This window comes from Protopterus annectens, chromosome 10.part0, assembly GCF_019279795.1.
Source record: "Protopterus annectens isolate FY-2018-M chromosome 10.part0, PAN1.0, whole genome shotgun sequence".
Taxonomy (NCBI): Eukaryota; Metazoa; Chordata; order Ceratodontiformes; family Protopteridae; genus Protopterus; species Protopterus annectens.
Genome location: NC_056744.1, coordinates 137,792,905 through 137,813,261, shown reverse-complemented (window position 1 = coordinate 137,813,261; position 20,357 = coordinate 137,792,905). Strand labels below are relative to the sequence as shown.

The 20,357-nt window shown below is 37.0% G+C and overlaps 1 protein-coding gene across 2 annotated transcripts in view; it reads right to left on the bottom strand.

Annotated features, from left to right (window-relative positions):
- CEP112 (centrosomal protein 112) overlaps positions 1-20,357 on the bottom strand; it is a 3,283,222-nt gene that overhangs the window by 1,063,498 nt on the left and 2,199,367 nt on the right. For both annotated transcript variants that reach the window (XM_044085107.1, XM_044085108.1), the window contains exon 21: positions 3,097-3,327. In XM_044085107.1, coding sequence (XP_043941042.1) covers positions 3,097-3,327 — 231 coding nt within the window. The remainder of the gene's footprint in view (positions 1-3,096; positions 3,328-20,357) is intronic.

The following is a 20,357-nucleotide window of genomic DNA, read 5'->3' as shown; positions in this document are numbered from 1 at the left end:
CCAAATTTGAAAAAAAAAAAGCATCTCCAGTCTCCTTTTCTAATTCAGTTCTGTACACAAATTCTTCTGCTGGAAAATGTACATCTGCATTTGTATAATTGAGCAGCAATCACATCTCACAGGATACTCATCTTACATAGTGACAAAATTTGACTGAGTTTCATTCAGGGGAAGGAGAACAGGAGGTGTCTTACGACACTGAAGCCATGACCGGAGTAAGATACAGCACCTGAAGATTATGAAGGGTATACTACCATCTTTTTTAACGAATAATCCTTGTACTATTAGAAACATAGCAGTTGACAGAAATGTCACCGATTTTTCTAGATATTGAAGAATATATTCCAGTAGAAGGAAACAACCGACACAAAAGTAAGACCATGCAGAAGCAGGTATAATATATCACAAAACTTTCAGGCATAAGCCCTTCTTCGGCGTGTAAAAGAATAATTGAAAACATCTTCCCTTCTTTTATATGTTTGAGTAAAATCACGATACAGCTCCAATTACATCATAATTACCATAAAAAGATATATAAAATATTTTGAAATGCAGAACATTTATAACACTCAAAAGACCATTCAAAAATATATAACAACATTTATTAATTTCCTTAAAATCATTTGTTTTTTCTTTAAATCAGGTTTTAAACTAACCGATGCATTAACTCCTGCTTTGATGTCTGCTTGAAGTAATACTATCCATTCATATTCATTCAGTTCTAATCTATTATTAATATCACCCCCTGTCATATTGGAATAAATAACATTAATCACACTAAACTGAAATATATGTTCAATACTCTCTTCCCCTGCATTTTTGGCAAAGGTTTTAGTGTTCACTTTCCTTCTAATATCTGATTTATGTTCTACAATACTATAGTTTAACATTTCTGGTGATCTACCTATATAAAATGCTAAGCATTGTGTGCACATAGCAAGACAGACCACATTGTTAGTACTTCCAGGAGTTAATGCATCTGTTAGTTTAATACCTGTTTTAAAGAAAAAATGATTTTAAGGGAATAAATTAATGTTTTTATATATTTTTGAATGGTCTTTTGAGTGTTACAAATGTTCTGCATTTCAAAATATTTTATATATCTTTTTATGGTAATTATGTTGTAATTGGAGCTGTGTCATGTGATTTTACTCAAACATATAAAAGAAGGGAAGATGTTTTCAATTATTCTTTTACACGCCCTCAAATGTAATGCACAAGGGTGTCATACAAACTGTGAGATTACAGTGCCTACAACACAATGCATTGACCTAAGAGCAAGTACCAGTACAAACGAATACGGCCATTTAGTTAGAACCTGATGAAAGAGACAGAGCAATCCCTTCTAGAGCTGAAAGTGACATATGGAGTAGACAAAAAGTGATGCAAGACACTAAAATCAACAGAGACCCCTTTGCATTTACAAAAGGAATGAATGCAGCCAATACAGCAAGGACACCCGGTGCCGTGCAAGGTACTAAAACAAAAGGGAGAACTCTAGAATGACAAAGACAAGTGAGGAATCCAAAAGTCTGCTTGAACTAATCACAAATATGACATCAAAAAACAGTTAAACTGCACATACAGCAGTCACAGTTATTGAAAGCTCTACACGCAAAAATGAAATGGCAGGCATAAATTGACAGCAACCTCAAGGAAGATGCAAGATACCACCATGGCACTGTAATGACTATGAAAAGCATGGTGAAATTGTGCTTCCGCTCATAGAGCAAATAGATGTTATAGAGGTTCCTGGAAGGCGAACAGCATCTGCTCTGCATGCCAATGATTTATAGGTTAAAAGGGATGTACGAGACTAGCTGCCCTTGAGGACCACTTAAAGCCTTGCCAGCTTCCCTTTTGGTGCTTGAAGTAACCTATCCCAGTTGTAGTTAGAATGGTCTTACTCATCCCATGCTTGATAATTTCATGTTATCCCTAGTAAGAATAACTGGGATCATACCACCGGTAATCTGGGGGGACCCATGCATGACATAAAGCATTTAGGAGCTGTCCTTGCTCATTACTAGTATAAAGTCAGTCCTAAGGCAAATTTTCTGAGTCCCATCCATAGATCCAAGTTGGGCTTAAATATGGACAAGAATAACCTTTGTTCTACATGGATGGGTAGACTATTCCAGAGTAGCGGTATCCTCTGAGACACATACCTATCCCTTCAACCCACAAGAAGAAGTTTAGATCCCTAGACCAAATATTTCTGATGCCATTTGACTTGCTGATGTGTTAAAAAAATATATATACATATATATCCATATGTGTGTATGTATATATTTATATAGCTACACACATGCACACACACACAAATACAAGTGTACATTGTTTTATTACTAATGAAAATAAACACAATTGACTTCTTTAACTTAAATGCTAAGCATGTGCTGTTTTAAAAACAGTGTACAGCTGAATTAATACAATTTACTGCTGCTGTTTATATAAGGTTTTCAAGACAGATAAAGGTCAACAAATAAGGCTGCAGATACCAGCACTGGAATTAACATTAAAGGTTACTAAGCAGGCTCATAGCTTTTCAGGAAAAAGACTAAAGAGATGTCCTTGTATTAACTGAGGACCATTATGAGTAAGCTAACTGCAATTGTGCTGCAACACCTCCTTCCTCAAAACATTACATCTTCATAACTCACACACAGATCCAGAGTTTTAGTTAATCACAAAATTATATGGGATAAATACTGCATTAAGAATGAGAATTTACAGAAAAAAGACTACGTTTACACACTCTAGTAAAATATACTTGTAAATGCACAAAGCATCAAGGTAATTAACTACTCTGTTAGCATAGTGGGATAAAGCCCTGACTACAGACCAACTGAACTGGGTTCAATTACCAGCTTGGGTGACTGATGACCAAGTGGCAGGGAAGAGGTAGGCATGCCCATCCCAGGTGGGAGGATGCTCATTGAGAAGCTCCCTAAGGGGGGGTGTTGGTCCAAAGAAGGGAGATGCCCTCGGACATACGCAATGAGTGTGGTGAATGGGTAAAGGGATGTTGGTAGGTCATCATCAGCATAAAGTAATGGTTGCTTTCAAGAATAATTACAAAGATGAAGTACTTACTTTTTCCAAAGTAAGCTCAGTTTCAGCAGTATGTGCTCGTTGCATCTCCAGTTTTATTCTCTCCATCTCAGTTCTTAGCTTGCTGACAGTGGCTTCATGGTCACGGGCAGCCTTCTGCTTTTCTTCTTCCCGTAAAAGTCCTAATTCCACAAGTTGCTGTTTCCTCTGAGAATTAATCTGAATTACCTCTTCTCTTAAATGATGAACTTGCGCCTCCAATTCTGCAATAGTCTACAATGAAAAATTAGCACAGAATGACTCATTTTATTATTTTTTTTTACAAATTATAAATATACAGTGTGTGAGCGATATCTGTAAGAGCAAACACTCTATTTCCTTGTATTTTCAGCCTGACATCTGCTTTGCATGTGATATTGTTGTACAGCAGATTCTGGAAATTTGCCCTTTCCCCGTTGTTGTGTGATCTCAGGATTGGTATATATAACTAGGGGGGGGGGGTGGAGGATGCTGGGGAAAGCCCCCTGCAAAAAATTGTTTTTTTCAATCATTTTAGATTTCCCCCTTGGAGTGTTTTTCCCTCCAATAGATAGTTACATAAATTTGTATAGAAATTATAGTTTTTTGTACTTTTTAAATTACATTTTCCAAGAGGATTATGAAAATCTTCACATACAGGTAATTCTTAACTTTACAGGTTTGAAAAAATGACTGCAAACTATAGTCTTCCAAAACAAATGTGCCACAAGTCTGAGAGCTAAAATAAAAATGTACTGCTATGTATGAGACAAACTCACTATAGCAGTAAACAAGCTGTTTACTAACAATTGAGTTATTTCTCTCTTCACTATATTATCTCTCTCTGTCCATCTTCCAGCAGTCCAGTATCATAGAATAACCAAAACATAAAATGGAGCTTTCCACTTCCCAACCCAGTCCTGCTAACTGCAGTCTATTACATATCCTGCAAGTTACTGCAGCAATGATGTACATAAGTGAATAGCCACCACTGTCCAAAAGTAAGTTTATAAACCATATCAACAAAACTGGACTCAGCACATCCTGAGTAGAACACTGCTTCAGTCATTTCTTATTAACTTCTAAACAGCTGACAGGGATGCCATGCCAGCAAAAAATATACTTCCTATAGCCATCTTACAATGAATTAGTTTAGTTATTTGGTAGCGTATGAAAGTGACAAGCCTATGTTCTTCAAGGATTGTCAACAGCTCGCCTTCCTCTGACATCTGGGAATGAATAGCACCCTCCACAATTAGTGCCTTGTAAAGAAGATAGGAGCAGCATTTAATCACTTCAGGATATACACGGCAAACTCTCAGAGATTCATACCAGCAATACACACACCTGGCAACATTTATTTTTTTACCTGAAGAATAGAGTAATTAGAGTGAAAAATAACAGAAACCAACAACCTACTGCTATGGTAACTTCTTCCCACAGATGCCCAAAGAATGTCAAGGCATAAATCCTATCAAGAGAAGGCAGCTTCCATTAGCATACATTTCTGTCAGTGTTGCATTGAAACTTTCTCTAGCATTAGAATGAACATCTAACTTGCAATGTTTGCGAAGGTGTGAATGGCAAACCATGTTACTGCCTCTCAAATCTCATCAGCAGACACTCCTTTACAGATACTCATTTGTTTGTAGAGTCATAACAAAACAGAATACAGTAAGAAATCAAATTAGTATAATTTTATAATCCAAAGACACACCAAGAATATTCTTAGGAAAAGAAACAAAAAGCTTGTTAAAACTTTCTGGAAGTATCTGTCCTAAAAATGTATGTCCATCACTATCTAAGCAGACCTATAACATGCACAATCTCTTGACTGAATGAGTAGTAGGAAGGAAACTGTGAAATATTACTTTTTTGATTAACAGTACAAATTTAAGCATGGAAGGTGGGGCTAGTACAAATTCTGAGTGACATCAACATTGATTGGCAAACCCTGACCACTAACTCCCCTAACTCCAATATAAATCTCCATGTCTTCACACAACTAATCTCACACCTACCCACTTTAGCAAGCCAACCAACTCCAGCTCTATCCTTGACTGGATCCTAGTATCCAAACCGAACCTATATCGCAACCTCAAAACACTGACTGATTCTATAAGTGACTACCTTCTCACCTGCATTCAAAGATACCCCTTTAACAAATTAGGCCACACAAATACAAAGAGTGCTGTATTCTCTCTAACTTCAACCCTGATGTGTTCAACAATAGACTCTCCTCCATAAACCGGCCCTTCCTTTTATACTTAGCCCTTGAGGATGCCGTGCACAAATTTAACTACATTTAACTACATTTTTCAACATATTCTCAACTCCCTTGCTCCCTTTAGGAAAATTAGAGTAAAATTTCTCTTTGCATCTTGGCTTTCTCAGTCCACTTGCTCTGTAATGCACAAGAGGGATAATGCTTGGAAAAACTGGCTAACAGCTAAATCCTCTATCCACCTCCAAACCTATAAAGAACTCTGAAACCTCACTAAAAACATGTCAATAATGATAAAAAAACCCTTCTAACTAAAGCCTCAAACAAACCATCACAGCAATCCTAAAACATTTTGGAACACTATTAATAAGATTCTTTATCCAGGTAGCCCAGGTATACCTAACCTTTCCCCTAACAACTCTCCCCTTGAAACTGCCACTGTTTTTAACTCTTATCTTATTGACTCAAGTCAGCAAACTAACACAGAATAGTCACATCTCCAATCTCTCTATTCCCCTCCCCCTCCCTCTGGCCATAAAACCACCTTCTCACTCAAACCTGTCCCCACTGCTTACATAAAATTTCTACTAAACAAACTAAAGCCATGCTCTCCCATGCCAGATAATCTACCACCCCTCTTCCTAAAGCTTGTGCTAGCTCAATAGCCTACCCTATCTCCATGCTGATCAACTGACCTATCCAAGAATCTACAGTCCTCTCTATCTGGAAACAATTCTACACTACACCAATCCACAAAGACGGACACACTACTGACCTTTCAAACTACAGACCCATGTCTCCATGTATACACAAACAGCTCCTACATTATCTTCTTCAGGAAAATCTACTCACTCCTACCCAAAATGGCTTCCACCCTAACCATAGCATGACTACTGCTGCTCTTATTTCCTTCAATTATGCTATTTCTCAAGCCAGATACAGCAATAAACTAGTTTTATGTTTATTTTCAGACCTCCCAAAGCCGTTGACACTGTCTCTCCCCAAGCTCCTCGCTAAATTGTCTGATTGTAGTCTCTGTAATCCTACTCTTAAATGGTTCTCAAGCTACCTTACCCACAGGCAACAGTCTGTCAAGTGGCTCTCTTTCTTCGAACCCTTCCTCCCTGTAAATACGAGAGTAGCTCAAGGCTCCATTCTCGGACCACTGCTATTTAACATCTTCACAAACTGTCTTCACACTTCCTGCTCTCATACCTCTCTCATACAGTATGCAAATGATTCTACTATCATCTCTACTTCTGATAATCTCTCTCAACTCCACATTTTAACCCAAAACCCTTTAACCTCCTTTGAAAGTTGGTTAACTGGCAATCAACTCTTACTTAATTACCCCCCTCCCAAAAAAAAACAAAAAAACAAATAAACTTCTCCTATTCCTCCTGAAATCACTTTCTCATCATAAATCTTCATTTACTATCACATCTCTTGACAACACTGCAATTAACATAGAAACATACTCCAAGCTCTTGGGCTCTATCACTGACAATCAACTGAAGTTTGATCTACACATCCAAAATTGGATAAAAAAAAAAATTGCCAAAAACGTGGCTTGCTCTATAGAAATAAAGTCCCTCACTAAGCACTGTAGACTTTCCATTGCCTATGACTACTTTCTTCTCAATCTACTTTATGCCTCTCCGATCTTAACCAACCCACAATCCTCTCTAAAGTCTAAGCTTGAACTCTCATAGCAAAGTCGGTAGGTTCGCTGCAAACTAACCCTACAACTCACACCACTGCCATTCTTTCAAATCCTTAAGCTGACTAAAATTCCCCCACCAGCTCCTACTAGCTCAACTACTTCTTACTCACTTCATTCTCAACAAACCTACCTGCCACCCCTCCATCTCATCCCTCATCTCCTTAAATACTCCCAATCACTCTATCTGAAGCTATGACCAGTTTTTCTTAGAAATCTATAAGCCTAAAAGAACAGTTGGCCAACATCTACACAGTTACTCTATTGCCTTAGCTTGGAACAAACTTCTTCTGATCATCAGAACTATCTCCAATACCTGCAACTTCAAAAAAGCTTTAAAAGACACATTACTGAACTCCTGGATCTGCTCCTGCCAAAGCCTAACCTAACTCTCTTACTGTGTTTCTTGTTACTACTCCGAGTCTTTTAATTCACTTGTCCATCCATTTTAAATCACCCCTATTAATTTAAGCATAGCACAATCTACTATTCTGATGTCCTTTCTATTTCTCCTTTGTACTGCCATTGTCTACTCTACTTGATTGTATTTTAATTCATATTTCTTTACTCAAGACTTTGCTGATTTGTCCTACTTTGTACTGTATTCTGAAATTTATATGTAGCTGTAGTAACCACCGTATGTTTTCTTGCATCATTTACTTCACTGCCTGCTGATTTACTTATTTTTGTATTGTACTTGAGATGTTTTGGTCTCTACAGTTATCTCTGTATTAGAGTTTGTCTTGTATTCTAAACTTTCTGTACTTACTGTTATTTCTGCTTTGATAAGTGCTCTGAATGGAGCTTTTCTCCCTGGACCTCCACTGAAAATTGTCTCATGCTCAGTCAGACAAACCCAATTAACAAATGTAAAAAATAAATAAACTATCTCATTACAGAACATTTTATGCATTTTAGAACTGTTAAGAGTTTCAAGTTCATACAGCCTCCTAGCTAAAGTTATAAACAGTAGCAAAATACATTTCAGTTTAAGAGCTTTAACAAAACCAGATAAATGTTACGTTTACTTATACAGCTATACTATGTTCTTCACATTGATCACTTCTGCAGCAGAGGAAGAATCAAACTTATAATGCTTTGGAAAAGTATGTACAGAGGACCATATTTCTGCTTCTAGAATACTTCCAGAATCTAACCCTAGGTAAAAAGCCATTGATGAAGCCACAGCCTTGGTAGAGTGGGCTTTGACCCCTCCTTGAACCATTTTGTTGTGGTGAGTATAACAGAAGGTAACATCTTAGACAACTGTTTGGAAATAGTCTGCTTTGAAGCATGTTGCCCCTTCTTCTTACCCTCACAAAAATTGAGCAATTGATTTGCAGATTTGAAAGATTTAGTTCTGTCAAAACAGTACCTGAGTTGTCTGTGGACATCCAAGGTATGGAGTATCCTTTCTTCCTCGTTTTTAGGTTCAGGAAAGAAAAGAGGGAGATGGATAGACTGGCTTAAAGTAAACTCAGATACCACTTTAGGCATAAAAGAAGGATTTGTTCTCAAAGAAACCCTGTCTCTGTGGCAAATGAGGTTGGGTCAACTCACCTTAAGTGTTCAACTCGGATACCCTTCTTGCATTAGTCAGAGCAGTCAGTAAAACTGTTTTCCATGTTAAAACCTCAAGTTAGCCATATTATCTGGTTTAAATGGAGCAAGCGTTAACTTTTCTAACACAAAATTAAGATATCAAGGAGAGGCTACCAGTTTTCTAGGAGGCCTTTTATGTAAAAGCCCTTTCAAAAGCATTTCAACATGAGAATGTATTGAAAGAGGAGGATCTATGTACAGACATGTTGAAATGGCCAATAAATAAAACTTCATGGAAGAGTAAGAAAGGCTAAAGGATAGTAAATCACACAAATTTGTAAAACCAGAGAACTAGCCCTGAAAGAAAGAGAGTTGGTTGTGTTACTGGCACCATCTAGAACATCGTTTCCATTTGCTAATATATGATTAACAGGCTTTTTTGCCTCCATTAGTTCCTGCTGCAAATCCTCAGTAAATGGGTATTTAGAGGAAATTACCCTATCATCTGGCCAGTCAACTGAGTTGATTGGGGTCAGGGTTCATCAACACCCCTGATCTTGTGTGGGTAGATCTAGTCTGTGAGGAAGCATGCCCCTGAGCATTACCAAAAGATGGGAGAACCACTGTTGACTGGGCCAGATGGGAGGCACCAAAATGATCTTAAGGGATTCCTACTGAATCTTCAGAAGTACCCTGGATATCACTGCAATGGGTAGGAAAGCATACAGGAACATTCCTGTCCAAGGAAAAGAAAAGTCATCTTTCTCCCTGGCCTTCTTGCATGGCCTCCTGGAGCAGATGCCAGCCAGCTGATTGTTCAAACAGGAGACAAACAGATCTACTTGAAGAACTCTCCACAGATGGATCAAATCTTGGAAGACCCTCTGATCTAATTTTCATTTGTGAAGGTTTACTCTTGTCATGCTAAGCTTGTCTGCCACAAAACTTTTCTCTGACAAAATGTAGGACACCATTAGAGTGATACTGTGCTATGACGCTATATCTCAAGTTAACATGGGTACTTTGGAAAAGGGGTATGACCTGGTCCCCCCTTGCTTACTGATGTACCACGTGATCAAAGTACTGTCTTTAATAACTCAAAGAGGTTCTGGGGACCAAAGTTGATACAGAAACAAGGGTCCCTTAATCAAAGCAAGCATCTCTTTTATACTTAGATGCTTGTGTCTGTCTTTGGTGTCCCAAACATCTTGCACTTTTATCCCTCCTGAATGGTGTCCCACACACCATGCACTTTTATCCCTCCAGCAACTGTTCCCCAAGCTAAGTGTAAGGTATCTGTGGTGACTGCTTTGGAACAGAGAGGGAGAAGGGGACACCAGGATATACAGATATTTGCAGTCTCCATGAAATGACGTCCTGTCTGACAAACCCAAACACTGGGATTTGAAACAACAAGATGTTGGTGCTGGGACCAAAGTGACTTCAGATATCACTGTATCTTTCTCATGTGGAGTCTTGCCAGGACTAAAATGAGAATCATAGATGCCATTAGACCCAAAATCCTGAGTTATTCCCTCACCGTGACCAAAGTCTGAGTGGAAATCTTTAAAAATAGATGTAGATACAGATCCATTTTCCTGTGGAAGAGAAGTTACTTGAACTGAGGTGCGTAGCTGATACTTCATTTAGATTTCCTACATAAGGACTCTAAAAAAGACTTTTGAATGTTCTCTTGGAATCTGAACTTATGTAAGAGATTTCTTACACAAGAGAGAAAGATTCTTGACACACTGAAAAAGACTCTGCAAAGATAAGCAAGTCATCTAAGTATGCAAACATGTGGATACCCTGAAGCCTGTAATGAGCTATAACTGGAGCTAGGCAATTTGTGAACACTCTTGGTGCAGTGGATAGTTCAAAGGTAAGGCAGAGAACTGATAATGTGATCCAGACGCACAGAACCATAGCAACACATGACATCTAGATGAATAAATGTGTGAACAGAGTTACCTGGAAACTTTAATGAGGAAAAGAGTTAACAGGTTGTGAAGTGATATAATTTTGAATTTGGGCACCATCACTACTAGGTTTAGAAAAGAAAGATTCAGAACTGATGTCCAAGCATTTTTTTTCTTTGGCACTAAAAATATCCTTGAATAAAAATCTTTCCCACCTAGGAAGGAGGAGATGGTTCTATCACTCCCTGGGACAGCATATGATGAAGAACAGGTAGAAATAAAAGAGTCTGGTCTAATGGATGAAGAATTACCCCCTAGAAAGAAGGAATTTCCTTCCAATGCTATCTGTAATCATGATGAATGATTTTCAGAACTCATTTGAATGAAACTATCTGTTGCCAAAGAAAAAAGTGGAATTAAAGATGGTGCAAACCCCACATAGTAATAGTGGTTAAGGAACAGGTTCCCGGCTACAGCACACATTCTAAGAAATGCCAGAAGGCTCTCAAAAATTAAGCCAAGGGTGGCAAGTTGGTCAGCAGGCACAGGGGCATAAAGCATTAAAAAATGGCAGTTGTGGATACAGTCTCACCACAGTGGCATAGTTCAGCAAATATCCACCTTTCTTGAGTCTCTACAATATTTAAACCCTATTTCAAATATAGCCTAAAGTCATAAAAAAATCTGATCTCTAGATTTACATAAATTTTGTGAGGTACCTAAAAGTTTCCTCATCAGGCAGTCATCCTGGGATACTCCAACAAGCCAGACAATCTAATCTAGGCATTTGCTCACAGGCTCGCTTACTTAGACTATCATAAAACCCCCAATACTAACCTCTTCTTAATATAATTTCAAGCTAGGAAAAAACTGTGTCTACACAAACCTATCCAAGGATATCAGGTATGAATGTTGAAGAAACTGCTTCCAGTATTTTAAATGATGGACAAAGTACAACCATTAAAGGAAGTTGTGTTCTTTTTGCCTCACATGATACCTCTAATACATATCAGTTCCAACAACCAGTTCTCACCTCCCAGGTAATGAAATTTTCCTGGATCTACACAAAGACTGATGTTACTGAGGAAATATGATGTCTAAAAAGTAATTAGTCCATAGTATGTTCTGAAGAAAATCAAATATACAAGGACTACATTCTCCATTTATTACAATTTCCCAGTGCGCTTCTTCTGAATATTTCAACTATAAGTAAAAGATCCTTACCTGTGCTATCATGAAATATAATTCAAATTCATGGTCTGCAAGACCTTCCATATCTACCGAAAGAACAGTAATCTTGTCCCAGATTATCGATATCTTTTCCTACCACAAAAAAAGTCAGAACTCTGCTTTTCAAACTGATAACACACCTTAGGTGGGGATTATTGGGAGGACCCTGCAAACAATATAATAGCTGATGTAGTATAAACATTTATAATGCTTATACCCATTGCACCAGGCAAGCATTAATATTTTCTACTTCTTACAGGAATCGCTACATATATATTTTTCCAATATAATTTTTACTATTTTCTGCAGCAGGAACAAACAGACAAGATGCAAACTGACATTAGAAAAAAAAAAACAATAGAATTACAGGTGTAGTTCCCCTATAACTTCTATAAACAACCCACCCTCCCATAGTAACTAGATATACTATATACAAACAGTGCTACTCAAACAAACAGGTAAAAGGAGCCAACTAAATACAAAGACAACCATTTTAACCTAGTACAGAGAACAGAAATATGTGACAATGGACAAAAAGTGTGATAGAGAAGGACAAAAAGAAATGGTTGACAGAAAATTGCTGCGAATAATTACCAGCTCTATTAAATCATCATTCCTGCCTTAGGCCTAGTCTTCAAGAATGTGCTCAAAGATAAGATTCCAGAATTTCTGATAATAAGCTTGTTTATTTATATTTCTAATGATGAGCTTTTGAGAGGATAAATATTTAGTTGCCATATTCCTAAATCCATTCCAGGAAAGACTGGTGCGATCCAACTAATTTTTGGTTACATAAAGCTTGATTAGTAAACATAGAGTAATTAGGACATGGTAATTTAACTTTGAAAGCTTGAGGTCTGTAATATGGAGAATCACTAGTTCCAAAGAAAGAGTCGATTTATGATATCCCATTTTTTCTAAATGCACCTTCAGAGAGCACCAAAGCAAGTGTGTATGTTTGCAAAACCATAAAACATGTAAGAGATCAGCTTGGGGAGAGGAACAGCATGGGCAGGAGGGGGAATTTTGGGATTGAACTTATTCAAAATAGAGGGAATATAATTAGTGATATTAGTAATTATTAGCTGTGTGCATGGAAGTTTTCTGAAAGGGGAGAATCTAAGAGTGGATTCAATTACTTTGAGCTTTTCATCTTCAGTAACTATAGTTCCCTTTGGTCCCATAACAGTACTGATTCATATTTAATGGCATGGACCAGTTTATAAGTATTTGATAGCATACTTTTTTACTAAATAAACTCTCAATAATATCAACTAACCTAGCTAAATCTCTTTCAGTGACAGGAGACTTTATGCTTAGTACTGATAAAAGATCTTGGATTTGGCGTAGGATAATGGTGTATTTGTTTTCAACATTTTGAGCTCTTTGTAGTTCTTGCAAAGTTTTATCCCTGTGTTTATAAATGCCCCACAATGTACAGTCCTTAATTAGAGGATAATCTATGAGGTTTAGCTGTTTATTGTTTGATGTTGGGGTTCATATGAATAGGTTGTAGAAAACACAGGGTCTTGTTCAGTTTAAGGGATTTCACTACATCTTAAAAGGCTTTAAGTCTCTGCTTCAGTATATTATTTATGTTAAGGTTCTTGGGGCTTGTTGGGGTCAAAAATGGGAAAGCTTTTGGGTTAATGCTGCTATCTATCAGATGTGTATGCCAAATTTTAATCCATGAGGGAGACCAAGTGTCTTTCTTAGGGCAGAAATTCAAGATTAAAATAATCCTATTTGCACAAATAATCCAATAGTAGAGCTGGAAATTCAGTAGACTAAGTCCTCCTTTTAATTTAGGGTAAGTTAACTTTTGATAATTTATTCTTACTGATTTGGGAAACCAGATAAATTTGGCTAGTTCTCTATTAATTTTCAGAAAGAAATTACTTGGGATAGCAAAATTTGAGGCACTGAACTGATACAGCAGTTTAGGTAAGATATTTGTTCTGACAGTTGCTGCTTTAGATAGCATAGAAAGTTTCAGCTGCTGCCATCTATGGACATCTTGTATAATACTAGCCCACATGTTTAGTAAGCTATTTTGGTACATGGATGAATGATTATGTTCAAACTGTATCCCTAGGTATTTGAAAGAATAAGGGAGGAACCAAGAAAAAAAGATTCTTTATGGTTTAGAGGATTAATAGGGAAGATGAGAGATTTCTTTTGGTTAACTCTATAGTTTGAAACTCATGAGAATGTATTAATTGAGTTATCTATTTTCCTTAAGTCTGAACTCAGGTGTTCAAAATAAATATTTAAATCATCTGTAAAGGCAGACAGGGTTATTTTGGTATTTAGAATTCTGGGAATTGAGTGAAAATTACCTTGCGAGATATAATGAAAAAAGGGTTCTATATAAAGATTGAGTAAGTAGGGGGAAAGAGGACAGCCCTGTCTTGTACCATTAGATATTTTTATGGGCTTTGATAAAGTTTTACTGATGTAGAGGTAGGTATAGGAGTCATTGTATAAAGTTTTTATTAGGTCTATGAATTCAGATGTAATATTAAATTGCAATACAGCTGCAAATAAGAAGTTCTAGTTGACTCTATCAAATGCTTTACAGGTATCTAATACTAATGCATATCTTGGGTTCTTCTCATTCTTAGTTAGATGGATCAAAGAGTCTAGGGTTAGTGTATTATCCCAAGTATGCCTGTTGCACATGAAGCCAGACTGCTCAGGGAAATAATATGGAGGGCATAACTTTCTTAATTCTTTCAGCTAATACCCATTTTCTGCTTGTATCCTCCTTCCAATCTTCCTTAACCATGTGTGTTTCTTGTAGAAAGCATGTTTGCCTCTGATTTGAAAATCGGGTGCATCAACAGTTTTTTTTTCTTGTTTTTATCTTGCAATCTTGCAATCCTCTTACATTCCACCAATATATTATCCACATCCCTGGGATTTAACTTGTAAGATAAGTATTACTAGCTGTGGTGTAAGGTATTTACTATTGCTGAAGACTCCAATACCAACATCTACAGATACATTAAAAGTGATTCTAAGTTTAGTAGCACATAGCTCCTTCAAATCTACTCCTGTGCCTAACCACCCAACCTTCTTATTTGAAAGAGCTTGAAACAAAAAGGTTACAGAATGAACCTGGAGTATGAACAATCTTAGGAAAATAGAACTGTAACCTGAGAAAATTGATCTAATTATCATTTTTTACTTGTGTGTGAAACTTAACCTAATGTACATTACACTACCTACTCCAAGATTAGACTTCCTTTACCCTACTTCAGAAATCCACTACTCTCCTACATGTAGATGGTGCCAAATGTATATACAATGTAAGTTCATGACTACTTTTCTTTTATTTATGCTTATTAGGAAGGATCCCATACATTTCAGTCTTCTTGGTTTTAGGATTGTGTGAAGTTAGATTAGAGGGGAAGACAAGAAATATATCCTTGCAAGACCTGGAGTTTATGTTTATGTTTGAAGCATAACATTATACAAGTATGACCTGTGGTTTAAGTATGCCTAAAATCCAGGTCTTGGCACTATTATGCTGCAAAAACAATATCAGAAATCTATAAGACCACGGACATCCCCTAAGGGCTCTAGCACTTTCACAGACACAAGTGACAAAACATAATAATCAACAGGACAGGTTCCTAACTCAAAGACTTCCCATACTCTGGAACAAACTTCCCATTCATATTAAGCAGAGCACTTCACTGATCCTCTTTAACAGAAATATTGACGAGTGGATGGGCAATAGGAAGTTCACCCCAGGGACCACGTCAGTGGCCTTGCTTGACAGGGGCACTGGGAACTAACGCTGGGTGGCATAATGTCAGGGAATCTTCTTGAGCTAGGCTTATATAGGCTACAGGGCCGTTAGCTTAGTACACACCTATGAACACAATAATAATAGCAATCAGTAAAATATGGTGCTGCAGTAGAATGCACAGTAGCAAGATGCATGTACATACAGACACTAAATAAATAGGCATAATGGGTATAGCAAGTGGTTGAACTAATTTCTAACTTGACAAGATGGGTTATGACCCTTATAGAACTTGAGTTAAGCCAGCTGAAATTCAAACTTGTGTTGGTCAAGTTTTAACAAGGTCAAAAGTCACTTATGTTTTAATTTTTTTTAATCTCTCTCCCTGACTTGGATCAAATACATTAAGAGAATAAAGGTTTAGATAAATAAACGTCAATTCAATCGACAGACAATCAACAGAAGGCTTTGATACTGCTGCTAAATCCTTTCATATAGGGTGAAAGATTGATGTAATATGGAGATATATCTCTCTCCGAATCAGTTTGTCTGTTTACTGTCTCTCATGAGAACTTTAGCACTTTAAATTGACATTTCTGCACGCATGTTGAACATATTAACATATAAAAAGCACCATAGGGAGAAAAAAGTCATAAAAAGGACAGTTACCTTTAATCTACTCTTTATATTCTGTACTCTTTATCCTGAGTGTGACTTCGATGGAAGTATAGAGACTCGGGGATTAGCAGATGCCAGTGAAACAGGATGTTAATGCTATTAATGTTCCTATCCCCCAACCAGTTCTGAGACATTTGTTCCTAGATACCTTCTCTTCAGATAAAGGTACACTTCCGGTTGTTTAAAATCAATTTTACATTTTACGGAAGATCTTATGGCACAATAAGGAAGAGAACGTATAGGATACCAATGGTATCCGGAATCATGTAAAGAATACTGAATAAATAGGATGATCATGTCTTCGGGATTTTGCCGAAACATTTAATAAAAGCAACTTTTGCTTCTTTTGGTGAGTCCACTGCATATTTCACTTCATTATGAGAGAAGATTAAAGTATTGTAGCACATTTGGAATTTGATTTTGCACTTTATAAGATCTGCACAGTACGGTGAGAGATTTTGGTGCTTTTCTTTAATTACTAACGGGCGAGCTTGAGAAAGTAATCTTGTGGCCATTCCAAATTAGATGTTTTTGCTTTTTGGCAGCAGCTAGACATCCTGAAAATTGAGCAACTTAACATAAACTTGCCTTGGGAGGTCTGGGTCTTGTTTTCTGTATAGGGCTCGATGTGCTCTTTCAATGGTTATCGTGTTGGTACTTTCTCCGGATTTTAGTAGGGCTTCAAATATTTGTTTGGCCACTTTCAGAAGTTGATTATGGTCGTATTTCTCAGGAAGACCTCTTATCAGAATGTTCTTTCGCCAGCTCCTTGCTTCCAAATCAGTGAGTTTCTGTTGGATTTCTTTTAGTGTAGCATGTTCGGCGTGCATCTCATCTTTTAATAATCCCAGCTGATATTCAGTGACTTTTGTTTTAGCTTCAACGTGGTCCATGCATTCTGTGATCTGATTTATTGTACTGCCAAATCCAGATAACTGTTCAGAAAAGCTTTGCACCACTAATTGAAGTGGCAGGAGGACATCTTTAAGATCATCCATGTCGATGTTTGAATCAGGTTTTGGCTTTGCGTTAGCTTTGGTTGCTTATTGTTGCTGTTTAGTTACCTTCTGCCTTTTGGTAACAATTTCCTTTACGGGAGAGGTTACCACCGATAGCTTTGTTTTGGTAGTCTTTGTCTCCATATTTTCTGTTTCTTTAGACATTTTGCATAGGTTGCTGGAATCAAGTTCTGACTTTGGGCTGTACTGTTAGTGCCTTCAGGCCTGGAGATTACACATGGAGAGGGGTACCTCGAGATCACCAAGAAGTATTTAACGGCTTTTTAACACGAATAGTAAGTGAGGCACCTCTTGAAGATCAAGGTCATATGCAAGCTGCAGTTAGTGTTAATATTGATGCTTCCTGATCGTCAAAGTTTGGCTTTATATGCGAGTTAGATAATTTTAGTTAGGAACTCCGTGGATAGGGTGCTTACTGGAAATCCACCATCTTGGAATCTGAATCTCTACATATATTACTAACCTTGCTATATGTTTTCTCAACTGTCTTCCACAGGGCCAACCCTGCAAAATCTGTGTTAAAAATTTATTTTATATGTGTAAAAGCAAAAATAAGTATGTTTAAAAGAAAGTTCATTCTGCTGAACAGAAATATGAAAATGGACTGTTGATGTGGATACTGTGAAATCTCAAGCACTGATAAAGAAATGCAATGTGGACTGCTGGAGGAAATACTAATGATAATTGGACAGAATATCAAATTTAGTTTATACAAAAGTGTACAGACATTTTTAAAGGCTTTGATGACAGATGGTTATCAAGAAAGAGCTTTGTGCACAGCTTTAAGAAGTTCTGGTCACTGAGCGACACTGTTAGATCAGAAACAGTTGACATGCTAGTAGAAAAATCTAAAGTACTCTCTTTTTTCAAAAAACTGCAGTCAAAGAAGTAAATTCTCCTAATATTTTTGACTGTATGGCTTGTGGGAAGTTAGAAAGCTAAAGATAATTCACAGTGCAAAAACAAAGGTTGACAATGAGATTGATTTTGAACACATACAAACAGGTACTTCATATACTGACATAGGGCAATAATATTTTGCATAACGTTGATGATTTATTCACAGGGTTAGGAAACCTACCAAGAAAGCATCACATGCAACTAACTTCTAGTGCCTTGTCAGTCATTCATTGCTTCAGGAAATTGCTTAGCAGTAAAGCTGATCAAGAAATGAAGTATATGCAGACCTAAAGCGCTGTTAAACAGCAAGATAAAATTCACATTCATTTTGCCCCCCAAGACCTGATTAAAGTGATTAAAAGAGAGAATTAGCCTGAGATTACAATTGAGGAAGCAGGCTTGAAAAATGTCAATTGCTAAACGTTTTCAATACTACAGGCAACCAGAGGTAACAAAGCTTCCAGATGTAAACACATTTTATATGCCAATAGGAAATTACAGTTTCTTTTGATTTCCATTTAGCATTTTATTAACACCAGAGGTGCTCCAAAGAGATATTGCCATAGTAATTTAATGCTTGCAATTGTGTTGTAAATATAACAGACAATCAGCAATTGGTCAGATACCAAAAGAACATGACAAGACAGTGCTAAAGCTATTGAATACACCATGACAGCATAGTTTAATGTTAAATAAAAACAAATGTAAAATAAGAGAGACAATTTTGAAGTTCCAAAACTAAAAAATTCAATTGTGGTTGTTTAAAAAACTAAATTCTGAAACTCGCTGTTGTACATTCAAAGCATTTTTGCTGGAGGATTCATCCTCTGCACCTCTCAAATATGGAAGCTGTACACCCACTACACGCATATACATATATATGGATTCACAAAGTACTGAAATATCTAATTTCAGTATCTCAACATTATAAAGCCAAAAAAATCAGAAACCCGAAACCCTAAAACCATGAAATTCAAAACCGAGACTATCCAAAAAACACTACACCACACAAACAAACACAAATACACCCACCTCGCGACACTACAACAAACCAACACAACAAACACGAACACAACAAAACACACACACCTACCCTTCCTATAAGCAGGGGGCAAGCCCTTCTCTACCCACCCACACCCCAACTACTTAGATATACTAACTCGAGGTCGCACTAAAAACCAAAAGACAGAAAACCCATCACCACACGTTCTACACCCCTCAAATACACATCACACATACATGCAAACACCACCACTCTCAACACTTACACACGCACACTCTTACCTACCCTAACCCACACCCAAAAACTCCCCAACACACTCAAATGCACACAAACCCTCCCCAAAACCCTTAAAAAACTTTGCACTTACCTAACATGCCATCACTACTGCAGGTTTGACATTTCCGGGTTCGATATTCTGCAGTTTCGCGCAACTGCCGATTCGACACTTTGGCCTCGAGATACTGAAATTCAACATTTCAGTATTTCGAGATTCCAAAGTGAACCTATATATATATATATATATATAAATAAATATATATATATATATATATATATATATATATATATATATATATATATATATGTATATGTATAAAATGACATGGCTGCACCTTGGAAAAAGGAGAATATTCTGAAATACCACAATTTCACAGTTTCTTTATATATTCTCCTCTAACAAGGATGGTAACTACAGTCCTCAGACTTTCGGAGGTCAACGTTTGAGAAGAAACATGAATCATGTATACAAATAGTAAAGTACAAAGAGAGATATGTTTTAGGCACATTGTCAACTCATGTAAAACAAGTAGTGCAGAGTTCTTCAATCTGCAGTGCATAACATAACAATCTAGTAGAAGAAATACTAGTGTACTCAGTGCCAGTTCTTATGTGCAACCAAGTTGGCATTAATCTGTTGTAGTTTATAAAAAGCGCTTACCTCATATGTGCAAATTATTATTCTGTGTTCACTGAAATGTCACAGTGACAAACACAGCAACTTCAAAAGTGATTACAAAACTGAATCCTTTATTCTTAAGAAAGGTGAAACTGATGTTGTCATATTTGACAACAGTCAACAGTACAGAAGCCAGGAATTCAGAAGATTTGAGCATGAGTGGGACTCAAGCATACTATACTCATACTTGAGCATACTATACTCATACCTGAGCATACTATACTCATACTTGAGCATACTATACTCATACTTGAGTATACTATACTCATACTTGAGCATACTATACTCATACTTGAGCATACTATACTCATACTTGAGCATACTATACTCATACTTTACTC